Source organism: Suncus etruscus, chromosome 7, assembly GCF_024139225.1.
Source record: "Suncus etruscus isolate mSunEtr1 chromosome 7, mSunEtr1.pri.cur, whole genome shotgun sequence".
In the NCBI taxonomy this organism is placed as follows: domain Eukaryota; kingdom Metazoa; phylum Chordata; class Mammalia; order Eulipotyphla; family Soricidae; genus Suncus; species Suncus etruscus.
In genome coordinates this window covers 23,401,976-23,422,992 of record NC_064854.1, presented here as the reverse complement: position 1 = coordinate 23,422,992, position 21,017 = coordinate 23,401,976, and the positions used below count along the sequence as shown (strand labels likewise).

The 21,017-nt window shown below is 41.7% G+C and overlaps 1 protein-coding gene and 1 non-coding gene across 2 annotated transcripts in view; one reads left to right on the top strand and one right to left on the bottom strand.

Moving 5' to 3' along the window:
* STAM (signal transducing adaptor molecule) overlaps window positions 1-20,614 on the bottom strand; it is a 40,867-nt gene extending 20,253 nt beyond the window's left edge. Inside the window, exons 1-2 of the mRNA XM_049777783.1 lie at window positions 20,564-20,614; window positions 6,767-6,851 (exon numbers count right to left, since the gene is read on the bottom strand). Of these exons, the coding sequence (XP_049633740.1) occupies window positions 6,767-6,851; window positions 20,564-20,603 (125 nt within the window). The 5' untranslated portion in view covers window positions 20,604-20,614. The remainder of the gene's footprint in view (window positions 1-6,766; window positions 6,852-20,563) is intronic.
* LOC126015351 (U6 spliceosomal RNA) lies at window positions 4,303-4,411 on the top strand. The gene has a single exon (XR_007498223.1). It is a non-coding gene; the product is annotated as a U6 spliceosomal RNA (small nuclear RNA).
* Window positions 20,615-21,017: the final 403 nt, after the last annotated feature.

The window sequence follows — 21,017 nt, the reverse complement described above, 5'->3', positions numbered from 1 at the left end:
AGGATAAAACTTAAGCAGATTTTAAAATCTTATTTAAGAAAATTCTTACTAATGATACAATTTATAATTGTACACTAATAAGTTCTTGAAAATTTTTCAAACAAAATTTACTTTCACTTATCAATAAAATTAGACATTCAGTATAATTGTGAAAGATTAAACATTTTATGCAATACGTTATTTTGTGAAGACAAAAAAAAAACCCTGCTACTCTCATTTTTAAATAAACAGACTTACAATCTATCATGTGACTTCACTGGTGAGGCATTTTTCAATACTTAGTCACAGTGGGAATGCACACTAAGAGTCATGTGAGCATCTTAGGAAGTCAGAAAAAATTCAGAATCTTTTCAGTTTTAAATTCAGCCTATTAAACATCTCAGGCTTCTTAAAAAAAACTGATAAAGAGTAATTATATCTATGGGGTACTCTGTTGACACACTTAAAATTACTGAGTGTTACATATTCTACATTATCAAAAAAATCAAAACACAACATACAAAATAAAAAGGAAAGCATTAAGACTAACAAGACAGTAATTAAACAAGCAGTTACAGTAGAACAGTGCACACAACACACTTATTGTGCATGAATGGGGGATTTATTCCTACTAGTGACAAAAAAGAAAGACACAAAAGAAACAAGAAGTCATACATAGAGAACAGAAGGGAAACATAAGAGCCAATCTTATGTTTTTAAATAGTTTTCATTTTTGAGTCGTTAATATTATTTAAATAAAAGTAACTCCAAGTTATAACAAAACATTTCAAGGTAAACTTTTATTAGCCTAAGTATTTCTTAAATTAAAAAAAATAAAATCACATATTTATAGTTTTAAAACAGTATAATAAGAACTTGTGGGGCTATTGAGAAAATAGAGATTAAGTCTTTGCATAATGTTAATATAGTCAGCCCTGGTTCAATCCCATCTTCACATACAGTCTCCTAAACAACACTACCAGGAATGTCCCCTTGATCACTGTTGGTATGATCTAATCAGAGGACCAAAAAAAAAAAAATTACAAGAAAATTTTTTAAAGAAAAAGAACCTTTTCTCCTCAAACTTGAGAATACTTCTAGAATCCCACTAAGACTCCCTTCTCACACCACGGAAGGCCTATCTTCTCTGCTTTCTAGTCTCTTAAATGAAAGAGAGGAGCTGGGGTGCTGGAGAGAGAGAGCAGCCAGAGGACATTATTAGTTCTGTATGAGGATGAGCCACGAATGATTCTCAAACCTTGCCAAGACTGATTACTTAGTGTAACCAGGAGTAAGCACTGAATACCAGTGGGTGTGGTGCTCCTCTCACCCCACCACCTCAGGGGGAGGAGAGAGAGATTTAATTTATAAATTATAAAGAGAAAGAGAGAGAGAGAGAGAGAGAGAGAGAGAGAGAGAGAGAGAGAGAGAGAGAGAGAGAGAGAGAGAGAAAATAAGCAGAATCAAGAGAGGAAGAAATTTATAACTGGCATGCTAGTTTTTTACCTCCAAAATATATAGGCTAATGCCATATATTATATATAATATCTATCTGTATATTATATAGATGTATATATTAGTTCTCAACAAACTACTCTAGATATACTAATCAAAAAGGGGCAGTGTAACCCCTTAGCAATTTATTTGAGGAATCTTGTAGCATGGATGTGATCTGAAAAGTATTCATCAAGCCCTACGTCTCCAACATCAAGAGTCAAGGGTCTCCAACATCCTGACTAAGACCAACCTAGAGCTCCAACCTGACAATGATCACGGCCATGACAAGACTTAAATATTCTGATGCTCCGATTTAAGAATGACCCAGTTGAAGATAGTCATATGATCTCAAAAGTCCTACCTGGAGTGATCCCACCCAAACACAGAGCCAGGAATTAAGTCCTAAGAACAGCTGAGTAAGGATCAATATTAAGTCGACCAAAGACAAAAACGAATCCAGGCGAGAGATTGGGAAATAAATCACAGGGTTGAAATTTGTGTCAGAGGCCAGGATTCAATTCTTGGCACAGCAAGCATCCAATCTCCAAGCCTAAGAAAAAGAATACAAGTAACCTCTGAATACCAAGTGTGGCCCTAAAACTCAAATAAGAATTTTTTTGGAGGGGTTAGGGGGGCCCACACCCGGTGATGCTCAGGGGTTATTCCTTGCTATGCTCCCAGAAATCGTTCCTGGCTTGGGGGACCATATAGGACACTGGGGGAATCGAACTGCGGTCCACCTAGGTCAGCCACTTGTAAGGCATATGCCCTACCGCTGCGCCACTGCTCCAGCCCCGAAATGTTTTTTAAATGATGAATGAGGCTCAAATCCAAAGACTGGATAATTTTCAGGAGATAATTCAATAAACACTCTGAGTGATAAGACCATAAGAGTTCAAAGTCCTTGACATAATCTAGCAATGGGGTTTTTACCTGCACAGAGAATCCCACTCTGAAGCAAAGCAGCTTGGAAATGGCCTTAGCTTCCCCAGACAAAGCTCTATCATGCTGCATTCTGGAGTGTTCACATCCCTTTTCATGGCATATGTGTAATTCTGTCCCGTACTAGTCCCTTATCGTGATTCTGCTCCTAAGAAATTAGCTACTTGCTTCTTCCTTCAGTATAACAAATATTCACAGACCTCTCACTCTATAAAATGAAGTCAACTCGACAAATCTAAGTTTACTGTAAGACAATACAAATAAAAATGGTTCTAAAGCATGCTTACAAGATCCAGAGGGACCATAATAATTTTAGTAAAGGGTATAAGGATAGGCTTTGCAGAAGCAATAGTGTCTGATTTGGGTCTGAGATGATATGAAACAGACAAAGAAAAAAATTGGAGCAAATATACTAAGCTAAAGAACAGACCAACCATAAGCGCCAAAATAAAAAAAAAAAGGATGGGTAACTCAAGTATTTAGATTGAGAAAAATGGTCCTTGAATGAGAAGTAAATGATAATGTATTATTTAGAGCCCTAAAAAGATTCAACTGAGTGAGCATGGAAGACAGAGGATTAACAGAGTCACTGGATATAAGCAACTAGATATAAGCAATGGATGGAACTGGATATAAACAATGGATGGAAAGAAATAGAGATGGTAAGAAATGCCAGGCTGGGTCATAGGTCTAGGCAGGTAAGGAATGTCTCAAAACGTCAACAGAAATCTAGGGGGGGCGGGGAGATACATAGCCAAGTAACACATAATAGTTCCTCAAATTCCAATGAAATTAATGAACAAGCAGCACCAGAAATACACTGCAAAAAAAAAATGTAAAAATAGCAAAGGGAATGAGAAAAGGCCTCACTGGAGGACACTAGAGACAGACACAGTAACACATCAGGTCACCCAGAAGAGCAAGTGAACATCACAGAACAGGTACATTGAAGTTGGTAACTAATGTGGAAGAGAAGCTTAGGTTTTAAATGCAAATGAAATAATCATTTGTCATTAACAGCAAATGAGAAAAAATAGGTTTAAAGCAAAACAGACATAACTTCAGGCTTCTAGATCAGGGTCCTCAAATTTTGTGGGGAGCCGAACTATTGGAACCTAGAACAAAGGACACCTTAGAAATCCCTGACCTTGTCACCCATGTGACCAGAGGCGCCCATGCCCTGAGGACAAAGGAAATAGACAAATACTAAAGTAAATTTAAAGCAGCCCAATACATCCAGCCAGAAAGAAAAATATAGAGCAACTTGCCTTTGTGTTAGCAAAAGATTATTATGATTACAGCTGATGTTTTATTTATGCTTGCTGAGTAAAATTTATAAGACCCTGTTTGGATCTATCTTGTGCTTTCAGTATAAACTCTTTTAGTATAAACATGTGCTCAGGTCTACCTTTTTACCCCTCCCTATTACCTGCCCCCAGCTTATGCTAATGAGTGCTTGCAATTGTAATTGGTGGAAAAACTGTAACACCTCTATGACGTATTTTGCCTTTAAAAGCTGATCTCCCCCAGGGCAATAAACCCCTTTTGAACAGCATGTGTTGTCTTGAGGACTTTTCTTACTAACTTCTCAAGTTTTCGTCACAGATCGGTCCTGCTGGAGTAAACCCACGAATTACTAGCGACCTTCATTCCCACACCCCCGCGGGTCGGGGGTCCCCCAAGGAAGGTTGCAAAATTTTATAAACAGGGGGCCAATTCACTATTCCTCAGATCGTTGGGAGGGCTGAACTATGGTTTAAAGAAAACTATGAACAAATTCCTATGCACACTGCATATATTTTATTTTGAAGTAAAAAAACAAAATTGGAACAAGTACAATATTTAAAATGAAGAACAAACTTATCAAAAATTTTAGTAAGAAGAGTGCTCGCTTCAGCAGCACATATACTAAAATTGGAATGATACAGAGAAGGTTAGCATGGCCCCTGAGCAAGAATGACATGCAAATTTGTTCCACATTAAAAAAAAAATTTAGTAAGGAAAAAAAATACAACTTACTTGTAGCAGGACAGCCCCTGAAGAGGTTGACTGATGGAGGGATGGAGAATGAGGCCCTTTTCTTCCAGCTCGGAGCACGTGTCTGCCACCCTGTCTAGCCCACGGTTCTGAGGTGAAACGGCGGGTAAACAGCTCGCAGACAATCAGGCTCGTGGAAATATTTGCTTTATTCGGATGGACAAAACTGAAGTCCAAAGACTCCGATTCAGTTCCAGCCAGCAAAAGCCTCTCGCCTTCCACAGACCCTTGCTCTTATAGTCCAGAGTCAGGTCCCACCCAATGGTGGGATCAGATACCAACCAATGGTGGAAGCAGAATCAGGTCCTACCCTAGGGTGGGAGCAGAATGCCAGGTCACACCCTAGGGTAGGGCACAATCACCTAATCAGATTAGGGTGAGCAACATAGTAATCCCCCAAAATATTTACATACACAACAGTAAGGAAAAAAAATACAACTTACTGAACTTAAAAACAAATTACTGTAGTAGAATGCCTGTCTCGAATACAGGTAGGGGATGGGAAAAAAAAATTTAGTAAGAAGAAATAAAATGGGTAAGAAAATTAACAGGCGCTAGAGATAAGGTGCCTGCCTTGCCTGCGCTAGCCTAGAACAGACCGCGGTTTGATCCCCCGGCGTCCCATATGGTCCCACAAGCCAGGAGCGACTTCTGAGCGCATAGCCAGGAGTAACCCCTGAGTGTCACCGGGTGCCCCCCCCCCAAAAAAAAATTAACAAACTTACCAGTATTTCAATGGGAACTAGGGGCCTGCTTTTGGAGGGGAGAAGGCATAGTTTGAGGATCACTGCCTGAGACTGAGAGAAGGACAGAAGTTGGAAAGTGGGGTGCACTTCCCATACACTGCCGGACCAGGACTAGTGGCTACAAGCAGGACAGGCAGAAGTAGAAAAAAAAAAAAAACACTCAGTGGGCCTAATAAGTGTCTTCAGCAGGCAGCATGTGGCTCATGAGCCAAAGTTTGAGGACCCCTGTTCTAGATAGTCATATCATAATTACTAGGATGATATCCAGAAATAACGTCATGCCCATAAAACCAGTGCTGGGATAAAAAGTGTAAGGTTTTTTAAAAAATACAGATGTTGCAATCAGAGCAATAGTAAGTAGGTAGGGTGCTTCCCTTGCACAAAGTGATCCAGCTTTTTGGTGGGTCCTCATCCCCACCAAAAAAATAAACAAACAGATGTCATCCATATTTTCAAGTACTTTTGTACTTGAAAACTGTGATTCCAAAATGAAATAGGATTAGAAAAGAAAAATGTTTTTCTAGAAAGAAGAAATAAAATGGGTAAGAAATTTTCAGAGACTATTTAGAAGGTAAAGCCAACAGAAACACTATCTGAGTATAAACTACTACCACCAAAATAATCCAAAACAATGCAACAATGCTCCCTAAACCTTTTCACTATTTTTACAAAATAATATTTGTACAGCAATGGAAAGGAAATGTGGTGGCTAGATCCATACAATAACTTTAAAATATAACACCAGAGGAGGTGGCAGAGCGATAGCATTTGCCTTGCATACAGCTGATTGGGTAAGATCCATAGCATGGGTAAGATCCATAGCATCCATAAGGTCCACCAAGTCTACCAGGAATAATTTCTGAGCGCAGAGCCAGGAGTAACCCCTGAGCACAGCACAGGTGTGGCCCCAAACACAAAATAAGCTAACAAGCTAGCAAAATAACATCAGAGCAGTCTGGAGACATAGCATAGCAATTAAGTGCACGTAGTCAAACAGGTTTGATCAAGAGTACCACAAATGGCCTCGCAAGCAACACCAGAAATGACCAATGAACACAGAGTGAGGAATAAGCCCTGAACATTGCCAAGTGTGGCTATTCAAACATTCAAATTTAAAAACAATAAAAACACCATAGATAGTACAGAGATTAAGGACTTGCCTTCCATGTAGCCTACCTGAGTTCCATGCCAAATTTGGCATAGGGTTCCCAGAGCAAAGGTAGGAGTGACCCGAGCAAGAATCAGGAGGATACCTTGAGTACAACCGCAAGTGGCCTATTTGGCTACATTTACAATATTTTTACGTTATAAAAAATACAATAAAAACCAAACCAAATTGGTAGAAATCAATGAGTAAGTAAATGCACATTTAAATACATGCCATAAACCAAAAAACGACTGTGACTAGTCATAGTACCTTTACAGGGAGTAATCTAAATAGAATGACTCTTCAGATTTTTCAAAAAAGTACCTTTCTGAAGTAAAATTAAATCATAAAATGCTACCTCCTATCTCTTTTTATTAATGTTAATAAAAAATATAATTAAAACTTTGCCAACACTTACCCAGTACGAGACTGACCGACTTTATCACAAATATCCAAAATAAGGCCCCAGTCCTCAGCAGTATTCATCTCACTGGTAGCTTTCTCTGTAAATTATAAAAAGAAATAGAAAAACATTATTTGGAAAAATATTTAAGAAGTAAAAAAATCAAATTATATGGAATTCCTAAACATGTATAAGTTTCACTTCCATGAGTTCTCTGGGTCCTCAAGGACATTAACAAAGAAAATGTCTTTGGGGCCAGAGCAACAGCACAGCAGGTAGGGTGTTTGCCTTGCACACTGCTGACCCCGATTTGAATCCCCAGCAACCCTTATAGTCCCTGAGCCTGCCAGTACTGATTCTTGAGTGCAGAACCAGAAATAACCTGAGCACTGCCGGGTGTGGCCCCAAAACAAAAATAAAAGTCTTTCTTTCTTCGAAGAGAGGGCAAAATAACCCCTTGCAATATAAAATACAGCATTCTTTTAAGGTCTACTCTCAAAACAAACTATTTTAACAGTATTTTACCAATTAAGGTTTCACTGATAACTAATCTACCTAGGGCAAGGAAAATTTACTACTTCAGCTCATTTTCTGCTTATGGGATTAGGGAAGAAAAAAACTGAGCCCTGTCAAACTCCTACAACTCACGGGCAGAAGATGGATCACTAGACACAAGAGTTAATCACAGATTATAAAGAGCTTCTCCTCCTCCCTCAATACTTTCCCATCACCCACTAATAAAAGCTGGTATCTTCATCTAGTACATCTGATCTACCTTCCAACAAGGCATACTCTATATGACAAAAACTATGAACAGTCTAAGGTTGTTTCATACTCTGTGCTGCAGAGACTGAGAGAGGAGGAAATGAACAGAGCACAGAAAACCTTTACAACAGGCAAACTATTCTATATGTAATAACAACAAATAACATCAAAACCCTTAGCATGGGTAACACCAAGAGTAAGTATTTAATGTATGCCACATGCCTTCATAGGTGGTGATGCCCTGTGAATCTAAGTAACTGGACTGTAACATACAAGAACTCTGGTGTAGATCATTGATGTGAGGGAGGCTGTGTATGTGTAGGAGCTGGAGATACATAGGAAATCTCAGTACTGTCTATAAACGACCACATGAATCTAAATTTCTCTCAAAGCATGAATTACAGATATTAAATAAAGAAATTAAGCAACTGCTTGAATATGGATGCTTTTCTGTAGAAAAAGAGTTAACATCACGTGCCTGACTGGTGCCCATTGAAAGGCTGCTCACAGAATTGTCTGGTATATGGGAACTTAGATTTCAGAGGAGTTCCCACCATTCTGCAAACTGAGAAGAGCTGTTCACTATGCCGAAATAGGCAGAACAAATAATATGGCTTATGCTGAACAAGTGCCTTCCTTCAGGGAATCTGAAGCTTGGGTGCATGCCAAACAGAGCGTGCCTATATAATCAGCTCTCAAAAACAAACAGAGTTGCTAATGAAAGTCCTTCGCTGGCAGCATTTCACATGTTGTCACAATTCATGGGGAGGATACATAAGAGTGTCTGCGTGACTGACTCTGCTTGGAAAGGACCCTCAAAAGCTTGCTCTAGCTTAACCCAGATTTCATTCCACTTTGCTATGATTTTACCAATTTTGCTATGGATCTAGAACTGAGAAAAATCAAGGCCAAGCATGCTATGTACTAAGTCTTGTGAATTCTGATGAATTTTAGTAGTGGAAAGGTAGTCTGGTATGCTCTCACCAAATACCTATCCCTCCTTCCCACTGCCCTTCAAACCTTCACCCTCAGAGACGCCCTGGGGCCAGTCTGATAGTACAGTGAATAAGTACAGCCATATACACACTGTAACCCACACTTTCCTTCCCAGCACTCCACATGGTCCCCCAAACACGACTCAGATTTAATACCTGGCATCCCATACAGATTTTGCTAACTACATTTGGTGTATATATGTTGATCAGAGTTAGTACTTCTTAGTCTGTTGTTCCCCTGATCAGTAAGTAGTGTCCATTCTTGTCTCTAAGTATTTTCTTGAGGTTGAATGCAATTTGGTCTGATCTAAGTATGACTATCCCAACCATTTTTGTTTTCTAGTGGTTTATATAATTGTTTTCCATTCTTTTACTCTTAGGCTGTTTTTCTGAGATTTTAAGTATGTTTCCTACAAGCAGCAAATTGTTGGTTTTTTTCCTAACCCAACCTACTACTCTGTGCCTTTCGATAGGAGAGTTTAGTCAATTGAATTTAAGGAAATTATTGACAGAAAGGGTGGTTGTGCCATTATATTGTGAAGGACTGTTAATTTAACAAACAAAATTGGTTTCTACTAAGTGAATAGAGTAAAAAATACAGTTATGCAAATAGAAGAGCTAAGCAATGAAGAAGCTTAACTATTTGAAATCTAGAGAGTACACAGAAAAAGTGGAACCACGCTATAACATAATACCAAATGGGATTTGTGTGCTAATTCAAGAAGCAGAAAGCCAAAAGGGTGGATTTATTTTCTCCTGGGTTTTTTGTTATTGTTGTTTTGTTGTGCCAGGGTTTTTTTTGTGGTACTGGAGAATGAACCCAAAGTCTCACATATGTAAGGCAAGTATTACACCACTGAGCTACATTCCATACCCCAATAATCTGATCATAGCCAGGCATAAAAAAACGAATCAACTGCCAATGTGTAAGAATTGTTTGAAGAGGGAAAACTAGACAGCATGAGACTAACCCTACTCATAATACTAACCATGATATGGGTTATTTATTTGAAAGTAAATGCTGAAATGCTTTTTATTGTATGGAAGATATGTTACAAGATAATAGATAATAAGGACCATTATTCAAGCTTCCAGATGATACAGAAAATTCTTTATAGTAATCACCTCTATTTCAGATAATTCTTTCAATATCTTACTCTCAAACTAAGTATTCAATATATACTAAACCTAACATATAACATATAAATGGGTAAAAGTAGTAAAAACTCAGATCTTCAATAATATCTATATGAATGTCTTTGGCCTTTGTGGGATTGGTTTTGGGGTTTTTTTGGTGGTGGGGGAGAGCCCACACCCAGCTGTGCTCAGGGCTTACTCCTAGCTCAATGTGTATATAAGGTGCCCTTCCCATTATATTATTGCTCCAGTCCAGTTGCTTTTGTCTTTGGTTTGGTTTGGTTAGGTTTGGTTTTTGGGTCACCACCAGTGGCACAATTATGTTGCAAATCAGCCCTTGATGGGGTTGACTGATGGAGGGATGGAAGATGAGGTCTTTCCCCTCCAGCTTGGAGCACGCGTCTGCCACCCTGTTCAGCCGGCGGTTCTGAGGTGAAGTTGCGGGTAAACAGCTAGCAGTTAGGCTTGTGGAAATATTAGCTTTATTCGGTGAACAAAACTGAAGCCTAAAGCCTCAGCTCAGGGATACTCCTGGATCTGAGCTCAGAAATCGCTCCTGGCAGGCACAGAGGACCAAACGGGATGCCAGGATTTGAACCACTGTCAGTCCTAGATGGGCTACATGCAAGGCAAACACCCTACTCTGTGCTATCTCTCAGGCCGCTTTTTGTCTGTTTTTAAATGTAGACACCACCCCCAGAGAAGTTCAGAGCACATGAAAACAACTTCCTGTAATGTTCTGCGGGTAGTATGGTGCTGCTTAGAGGGCTCTGGGGGGGCAGATAGCACCAGAGACTGAACTCAGGGCCTCATACACTAGGCATTTGCTCTACCACTTCAGTCATCTCTCTGGCCACTTTAGTGAGTTTAGAGTTTACTGATTAATATAGTAACTGTCTTTAAAATAATTCTGACACCATGAAGCAAGCAGGAAGTTAGGGGAGACTTAACCAATACAGGGTGTTAAGACATGACACGTGTTATACACATGACCAACCCCAATTCAATCCCACCAATGCCAGGAATGACCCATGAATATCACCAGATATGGCTTAAACCCCACAGTTCACAAGTTGATGAAGAAAACAAATCTTAAATAATTATCCTCTTACTGCAATTATGGTAATCAATACTTTAAAATTATTTAGTCTAACATTCACAATATACATGGTTGTTGGAAACTGATTTACAAAGAAAAGTAATCTCGAGGCAGCTGCATCCGCACTCCACAATCACCTCCAACAAATGGTCCTACTTCATCATCTTTTCACAGATCTCTACATCTACACCTAACCAACAAAACTTCCAGTTATGCCAGGTTTCTGGCTGAGAACTCTGGGTTTTCTCATAGTGAGGGCAACAGCCTCCCCCAAAACCCCACCCATCAGAACATCTGGAAGCCCTTGCAGCCACAAACACATCACACAGCTGCCAACTTGTCAGCTCATTGGTCTAGCTCCACAGATGTGGAAATAAAACTGACAACCCAGTAAGATCACATCAAATTAGATGTCAAAGTAACATAGAAGCCATCTAAGCTCAACAAAACCAAGAACACTGAATGCACAACTACAATGCCTTAATGGCCCTATTGTGAGAAACAATCTTTCACAAAAATTTTTACTGCAGTTTGAGTGTTTTTAATATATAATTCCATTACCATTTAGTTATAACAAGCAATATAAATTATTTCGCACTTGTGCCAAGGGAGCAGACTTGGGCGTAGGTAAAAAAAAATCTAAGGTCGTCAACAGTAGAAGGAACAGTGCACTGGTGGTGGGTTTGGTGTTGAACCAATGGTATTGTGAGCAATTTTGTAAACCACAGGGTTTAAATAAAGCAAAAGAATAAAAAAATGAGGGAATAGGGAGCAACCTTGGATTGTTGAGACGGCTCAAAGGGCAAGAGGCACATGCTTTACAGGTCGAAGTTCTGGTTCAGTCCCCAGCACTGCATAGTTCCTACAAACATTGGCAGTAGCCAAAAGAAAGAAAAGAAATCTGAAGCTCTAATAATTAGAAAAAGAAATAGGTATCAAAGGAACAGTGTGGAAGCTTCTTAGAGAAGAGCACAAAATGTAAAGCATTAGAAAGAATGGTCTGGGGCCCGGAGAGATAGCACAGCGGTGTTTGCCTTGCAAGCAGCCGATCCAGGACCAAAGATGGTTGGTTCAAATCCCGGTGTCCCATATGGTCCCCCGAGCCTGCCAGGAGCTATTTCTGAGCAAACAGCCAGGAGTGACCCCTGAGCACCACCGGGTGTGACCCAAAAACTAAAAAATAAAAATAAAGAAAGAAAGAAAGAAAGAAAGAAAAAAGAAAGAAAGAAAGAAAGAAAGAAAGAAAGAAAAGAAAGAAAGAAAGAAAGAAAGAAAGAAAGAAGAAAGAAAGAAAGAAGAAAGAAAGAAAGAAAAAAGAAGAAAGAAAGAAAGAGAAAGAAAGAAAGAAAGAAAGAAAGAAAAGAAAGAAAAAATAAAAAAAAAAAGAAAGAAAGAAAGAAAGAAAGGTCTGCAGGAGATGATAAATGGGAATGACAACCAAAAAAAAAAAGTACTAGGTTATCAGACCTTAACAGTCTGCAGTCAGAAAGATAATTCAAAGGGCTGAGAGAGTGCTTTGCATCTATGAGGCCCTGATTCAACACCCAGTCAGTCCTCTGAAGAAATTGATCTCTCCCCTCCCCCAAGCACCATCAGGAACACTCCCTAAAAACAATGTCAGGAATAACCCTGACCATGGCTGGATGTGGCCCAAATCCACCCCTAAAGTAAAATTCAAAATTGATCTATTTGTCAGCTGACTTGTTGTTTCTATCCAAAGAATATGAAAACAAACACCAAAAGTTATATCCACTCTAAACTGTACAGAGGTCCACAGGCTGAGCACAGGATATTCAAACAAGCAGCCTCAGTTCAAACCTCAGCACGGTCCCTTTGCACCACAGGAACCTGGCACCTTTGAGCATGGAGTTGGGACTAGCATATAAGCACGTTTGATTACAATATCAAAGTAAGAAAACAACAGCTGACTAGCCTGATATAAGATGAGGTACATGCATATAATCAAATACTATTTAGCCATTAAAGAAATGTTACCATTTGCAGCAAAATGAGAGTTCAGGGAAATTAGGCTAAGTGAAAGAAAAAAGGAAAAACATAGTATTAGATGATTTCACCTAAGTGAAATGATGTATAAAATAAAACTGATGAAAGATAAATCTAAGTAAAAAAGATAAACACAGAGACATTGATAACAGAAGATTACCTAAGAAGAGGGTGGGGAAAGTGGGATAAACAAGGAGAGGTCTAAAAACTAAAAGGTAGTAGTTAATGTACACTGAAGAAAGCAGTGAAATATGAGATTGAGGAGGTAAACAGAGTCAAATGCCAAAAGGTCTTACATGCCAGATTCCAATTCTTGTAAAAGCTACAGAATTACTGAAATGCTATCATCAAAGGAGCCATATGATTATTTTCAGTCACCTGGAAAATGGCAGGCCAGGCTGGAGACAGGGAACTTGGGAGACTACTCTAAGAGCAGAGTGAGCTAAGCCGGTCCAAGCAACTGCACACAGGATAGGAAGGAACCATTCCGGTCAGAAGGACGAATGGATAGATGCAAAACAATTAGGAACCAGTCCTTGAAGGCATATAAGAATCCTGTCATATACAACAGACTGCTTAATCTGTTGTTTAGAGTGTAAGGTACTACAACCACAGAAGTCAAAAATGAGTCCCTTGTTCCTGACATGTAACTGAACTAACTGGGATACCATTCAATGTCAGAACAGAGGAAAAGAATACTGGAGAAAAAAAATGTGAATGCTTTTTAGAACACAGGGTCACTGAAGCATATTCAAGCCTAGGAAGAATTAAATATTATGTATTTTTCACGTAGTTCTGACAGCAATTTCGTGAGGAAGCCATCTTATTCCAATTTATAACAGTGGTAAGTGAACTCTAAGGCGTTCTGACTCACATCTGTATTTTGCTCACTTACTAGTAGTAAATGCTGCAGTTGCAATTTAAACAGAAAACCCAAGGGCTTCCCATAATACTACTAAGGAAGAGTGATATGAAATTAACATAAAGACTCATATAAAGAATCTAGCTATGGCTGATAGTAACTAAGTAAAAGACTACAAATATGTCCAAATCTATAAAATAAGAACTTGTCCAAAGTAATCTGACTAGGAATGAAAATGCCTATTATAAAAACTAAGACATAGGGATGGAGTTATTCCAGCATGACAGGAAGTACCCCTTGTGACCCCTGTGCACTACAGGACCCCTGAACATTACAGCAAGTATATCCTGCCCAACTCCACCAGCAACTGGGTATGCTCCCCCCCAAATTGGAGCATGAGCATGATTCAAAGATACCTCTTTAAGTGTCAATGAAGTAGAATGCTCTCATTATTTTAATGAAGAACACTACGGAAGATTCAGCTCCACTTTAGTATATTTTAGGTGATAACATTCATGAAAAATCTAACTGGAAGGGCTAGAGTAAGTCTAGAGGACAGGGTTCATGCAGTGCACACAGGCCATCCAGCTTCAACCCAGGCACCACATATGTGCTATCAAGCCCTACCAGTGATCCCTAAGTACAAAGCCAAGAATGAGTCTTGACCACCACCAGGTGTGGCCCCCAAAACATACACACACACACACACACACACACACACACACACATATTTATATACTATAAGGAAATCTAGGAAAATATGCAAAACTTATTAATAAATACTGAATGCTTACTATGCACCAGTGAGTGGCACTGCCCCTAAATGTTAGAAATGAAAAATTCTCAATCTGGTAGAACCTATATTACACACAAGTCAATGTAAGGAAATTAAGTTCTATATAGAAAAATAAGTAGAGCCAGGGAACCAAATAAGAGGTTACAGATAGATACATTTTCATAGAAGGCAATTAAGAAAAGAATCTCTTAGAGGAGGAGGTAAAGGGCCTAAACACCATATAATCCCTAAGCACCACCAGGAACAATTCCCAAGTACAGAGGCAAAGTAGCCACTAGAAGCAGCACAGGGTGTGGCCCAAACCAAAAACAATCATAGACTCCATGGGTGAGAAGGGATTGTTGAGGTCAAGAGTGATAGCAAAAAAAACTAAGGCTCTGCCCATTGATGACCAGATTAGCAATGCTAAGAGTCTGGATATATTTTTATAGTAAAGACAAAAAAGAAATCTTTTTTTCTTTTTGGTTTTTCAGGCCACACCCATTTGATGCTCAGGGGTTACTCCTGGCTAAGCACTCAGAAATTGCCCCTGGCTTGGGGGGAGCATATGGGACGCCAGGTGGATCGAACCATGGTCCTTCCTTGGCTAGCACTTGCAAGGCAGACAGACACCTTACCTCTAGCGCCACCTCACCAGCCCCAAGAAATCTTGGTAGAAAGGATACATATTATGATAATGTAAAAGGATCAGTGATTATTCACTCCCAGACTCTAGGGATGAGAGACAGGAGGAAACAAGTAAGAAGAAATGATTAGGTCTGAAAAAAAAAAACTCAAAATACTGTATAACATCATAGTATATCATAATAAAGATAATGAAGTGGGCACCAAGTACATGAGCATTAGTTCAAATCACAGTGTTGGTAAGCAGCAAACTTGGAAAGTAAATTTAGGAAATGTAATTCCAGAGTCCATCTGGGAGAAAGAAAGGTAATTTCTTGCCAAGATGAGGCTGTATTCAGTGACATCTCCCAGCTCTGTGCTTGGGAGCTACTCCCAACAATGCTCAGGGGACCAAGCCTCTGATTTCGTAAACCTAAGCTTTCTAAGGCCGCCTCTAAAGACAACTATGTTAAATACACACACACACACACACACACACACACACACACACACACACTCACTCACTCACTCACTCACTCACTCACTCACTCACTCAAAGATTTAAGTATAAAATTGGAACAAGACTGTGCTGGTACCAGAAATCAAATAAAGAGAAACAAAGAATGCTAACAGATCACTAACAAAGCCTAGTAACTGATGACAGGATTTGGCATGCAGGAAATCACAGGGAACTTTGAAATAACAACTTGACAGAATAAGTTATCTTTATAACTCAACAGCTGAACTTAAGCAGGTTTCAAGCAACTCAAGATCCAGACTGCAGGATCAAAGCTGTGTGTAAACGCTGACTGGTGAAGATCCTCATTACGGACAACAGAGATGACTGTTCTGGACCTTAAGAAGATCAAGCCCATCTATAGGAACCAATGTCTTGTAGAAAGAAATGGAACAGCATTTTCAAGGACAGGTCACTGGGGAACTATGAAATCTGTGATGGGACCTAGATCTGAACCTAAAGTTTAGTACCAAAAGAGAATTCCCTCTTCCTCTGTTCAGACCTGTTCCCACCCTAATATGTGTCCCACCCTATGGATACTTTTTCTAAAATACTCATGTTACTTAAAGAAAAAAAAAATCAGAAGTTGGAACAGCTGACATTAAAATAATGTAAATAAAGTCCAAAATAAGATGTAATAAATGAATCTTCACCAAACTCTTACTACTGTCAGACACTAGCAAGCATTTACTAACTATATGTTGGGGATAGAGTTGTTTTCAGGTTTGCTGCTTGAGTGTCAAAAGGGGAAGACCTTCCAAGTGGCATTCCCAAGAATGACTGGAGGGAAGTCATTACCCAAGATGTCCAGTGGTGTTGGGGGTACCAAAGCCACCGGCATGAGGTGCCATGGGAATCTACTGGACTGTGCAGGATTACTCAGTGTGCATCCCAGACAAGTCTTCTTACTTGTAGATAATATTTTGATGGATGGTTCAGAGGCAACTGATGCAAATAACAAAGCTGAACTTTAAGCAGCATACTTGGGAAGGACAAGGAGATGGTTCAAGGGCTGTGTATTCAGGAACAACATTAGATCCCAGCACTTCAAGGTCCTCCCCATCCCAACACCCCGTAGGTGTGGCCAAAAAAGAAAAAACATAAAAGTAAGCTCAAGAGACAGGGATGGGCTTAAATAAGAGCACAATCCTTTCATGTGCAAAGCCCTGGTTCAGTCCCTGCCACTTCATCCCATTGTCCCTACTTTTTAGCACTAGGTATTATACTGATAACACCTAAGTAGGATTGGGAACGGCCCATCAAAAAATAATTTTTAAAGATTTATTCCTATACTCAAGAAATTTTACTGTCTAGCAGTCAATCAACTCATTCTCACTTCATTAAAAACAATGTAGAAATCCCCACAAAATAATTAGGATCATAAATAACTACATCATTGCAGATAAGCTGATAAAGGCACTAAACTTTGTAGGAATTTAGATCAGGATAGAGATGTTCATAAACCATAGCAATGGGTCTCCAGAGGAGATCTATTTCTCTAGAGGGGATATTTAGCAGTACTAAGAATGTAAGTCACAGTTGAAGGTCTGAAGGTGGCACTGACTGACATCTAGAAGGTAGAGTTCAGGGACACTACTAAAAACCTCACACAGCATTTATACTGCTCCAACTGTGTGTGGTATTGATACTGAGAAACCCCAGGCTACAGTAATCAAGAAATGGTTCCATTATAACTGAGTCTATTAACTTTTAATCATAAAAGGGAAAAAGGTAGAGGAAATAACAGAAGAAAAAGCTTATGTTGGAACTGGTCGGTGCTGGCTCTGGGAAAGGCTGACAGTCAATTTATCTTGGGAAGAGGTAGCTCAGAACTACAATGCAAGAGAAGCCAGGGAGATGGCTCAGGGGGTGAGGCCTTTGTTTGCCCTGCAGGCAGACTGGATAGCAGTTCAATCCCTAGTACCAAACACAGTCTCCTGAGTACCTCTAGGAGTGATCCCTGAGCAGAGTAGCAGCAGTCCCCAAGCTCTCCTGGCTGTGGCCAAACTCTCCACCACAACCACCAAGAATGCTTCCCCCCCCCCAAATAAAACAGCTGCCCTGGGTTCAATTTCAGCACAAACAAAACAATTTACCTGACTCCAATGAAAATGTGTTTAAAAGTAGAATGTAGGAGTCAGAGAATAAGCTCAAAAGGCTGGAGGGGTAGGTAAGCTTTGTATGCAGAAGGTACAAATTGGTTATTGGCACGTCTTAATGATCTTCCAAACACCACAATGAGCGACTTCCAAGCACAGAACAAGGAGTAGTCAAATGGGGATGCCCTCACATCTCCATAAAAAGCAGAATAGGAAGATGATGGAGTAGCTGGAAGTTAGGTCATTTATAGAGAGGGGAGAGAAAACTGTTAAGGAGTTTTGTTTAAGCTCTGGTTAAGTTTAAACATTAATCACTCTTGTGAGCCTTGTCCTATGCGCACTGTGTGCAAAGTATTTTCTCAACTGGACGCATGTTTCCTGTAACTGGCACTTTCTGTCTAAAGCCTCATCCACTGCTACGATTCAGAACATTTATTGGGGCTGGGCGGTGGCGCAGGCCTTAAGGCATCTGCCTTGAGCCTAGGAGGGAGTCCCATATGGTCTCACAAGCCAGGAGCGATTTCTGAGCATATAGCCAGGAGTAACCCCTGAGTGTCAAACGGGTGTGGCCCAAAAACCAAAATAAATAAATAAATAAAATAAAAGAACATTTATTTAAACTGGAAGACACCAGAAAGCGACCAGTGAGTCCATGTGGCTCCTAACAAACAGCACTGGAATGAACTTTCTACATAAAACTTCCTTTGCTAGGTCCGAGACTGCTCTGCCTTTCCTTGAAAAAAAGAGGAGCAGTGAGACTACAAACACTGGAACCTTGAGCACCCTCAGTGCCTCGCCCAAGTCGGACTTCTCAGCTGGGGAAAGTCAAGATGACTGGACTGAGTCCTGTTCGACTCATACCCCAAAACTTGGGAGATTCGGTGACACATTTGAGGATGAACTTAGGAAAGAGTTTTTTGTGTTCGTTTGTTTTTTAAAAAAGGAAAACCAACTCCCTACCTTTCGCAATGAAAATAAACAAAAACATACAGGATAAACAATTTAATTACAATGAGCTCTGTGCGTGATCAGTGAATGATTCAATGATTGCGGGGTACAGGGATGAGGAGATGGAAACCTAGTTCTGAGGGGTCCAGGCTTCCTTTTGATCCATCCCCCACTAGTTTGCCAAGGATCTGCTTCCAAACATGCCCTCAAACCTCCAAATTCTCGCCTCTACCTGCCCCCCAAAACAACACACCTTCCCTCAAAGCATCAAAGAGCTAACAGAGCTCGCTAAATTGTGCCTACCAAATCACCCATCTCTCCAAATATTTCTATCAAAAGCGGTGTATGTGTGAGCCAAGGGCGATTATTGGGGGATTCCTCGGGTACCAAATTTGGGGCTCGGGTTCATTCTCTCGTTGACCCCAATATTCCATCCTTGACCCCAATATTCCATCCTTGACCCCAATATTCCATCCTTGACCCCAATATTCCATCCTTCACCCCGGAGAGGGGGGGGGTCGCTCCTTAAAAAAAAAAAAGGACCCAATTCTTCCCATGCAAGTCAGTCCCCCTCCCCGCCTCGGCTCCGCCTGCGAAGCAACCCCCAGAACCCCAGGCCCTGCTCAAGTCCCGCGGGCTCTGGGGGTACAGAAGGGGGGAATCCTCACTCCTAACCCCATGAGATGATGCCCCAAGCCCCCTCCCCTGCAGCCCCTGTCCAAACACCACTGTCTCCGCTAAGGGGCTCTGCCCTGAGGCTGAAGGGAGCCCCCGAGTTCGTGTGTATGTTGCTGATGTGTGTATATGGGGTGCTGTTGTACTGTTGTGTGTGTCCGGTGCGTGTGTGTATGGTTTGATGATGTGTGTATAGTGGGTTGCTGTTGTGTGTGTGTCTGGTCCCCCACAGAACTGTATGTGTGTGCATGCGTGGTTGTGTGTATGTGTGTGTGTGTGTGTGTGTGTATGGTTTGCTGGAGTGTGTGTGTTTGGTCCCCATAGGAATGTGTGTGTGTGGTTGTGTGTGTATGAGCTGCTGGTTGCGTGTGTTGGTTGGGGGGGGGTCCCCACAGTGAGTGTGGTGTTGTGTGTGTGTGTGTGTGTCCACGGGGAGCCAGAGCCTTGCACTCACGCACATCCTGGCCGAAGGGATTGCTAGTGTGTGTGTGTGTGTGTGTGTGTATTGCTCGTGTATGTGTCCGGAGTGTGTGTGTGTGATCGTATGTGTGTGTATGGGTTGCTGGTATGTGTGTATCTGTATTCCCCCTGAGACGGGAGTGAGCCCCCGGATGGTTCCGGTGTGTGTGTGTGTGTGGTCATGTGTGTGTGTGTATGGTTTACTGGTATGTGTGTGTGAATGTGTGTGTGTGATCCCCAAAGGAGTGTGTGTGTGTGTCCGGTGTGTGTGTGTTGGGGGGGGGTCCCACACAGGCGATGTATGTGTATGTGGGGTCCCTCCACGGGAGCTGGAGCCTGAGCTCCACCCACACCCTGGTGGAAGGGGTTGCTGATGTGTGTGTGTGTGTGTGCATGTGTGGTCATGTGTGTGGTATGGTTTACTGGTGTATGTGTGTGTTGGGGGGGGGGTCCCCCACAGGCGATGTATGTGTATTTGGGTTCCCCCAAGGGAGGTGGAGCCTGAGCTCACCCACATCCTGGTCGAAGAGGTTGCTGGTGTGTGTGTGTGTGTGGTCGTATGTGTGTATGGGTTGCTGGTGTGTGTATGTGTGTGTGTGTGTGTGTGTGTAGGGGTCCCCCACAAGAGTGTGAGTGCGTGTATCCAAGCGCTGACATCTGGTGAAGGGGTTGCTGGTGGTGTGTGTGTGTGTGTGTGTGTGTGTGGTCGTATGTGTCTGTATGGGTTGCCGGTATGTGTGTTCGGTGTGTGCGTGTGTGTGGCTGTGTGTGTCTGAGCTGCTGGTGTGTGTGTGTGTGTGTCCGGTGTGTGTGCGGGGGGGGGGGGGCCCACAGAGTGCGCGCGGTCGCTCACCGACATCCTGGTCGAAGGGGTTGCTGGCGAAGAGCGGCATCTCGGCCGCCGCGCGCCCGCGGGCTCCGCAGGGACGCCCCCTCCGCACTCGGGGCTCGGGCGCCGCGGCGGGCCTGGGGGGCAGCTCCGCCGCCACGCGGACGCAGACGGCGGCCGAAAGACAGCGCACGCAAGACGGCGGCCCACGACACGGCCGGGCGGACGCAGAGGCGGCGACGCGCTCCCTCCAGCCCCAACAACACAGCAGCAACGGCGGCGGCGGGGCGGCTGGCAAGACCTAAGGCGACGGCAAGACCCCGAGCCTCGCGCGCGCAGCCTGGTCGGGAAACCACGGTGCCCTCAGCACTGCCTGTCCAGAAATTTGCAGCGTCAAAAGGGACTTCGAGCCCCGAGGCTCCACCATCCGCTTCTTAGTTGTCACCCAGGGTGGTTTTGGGGGTTAACTAAAAGGCTT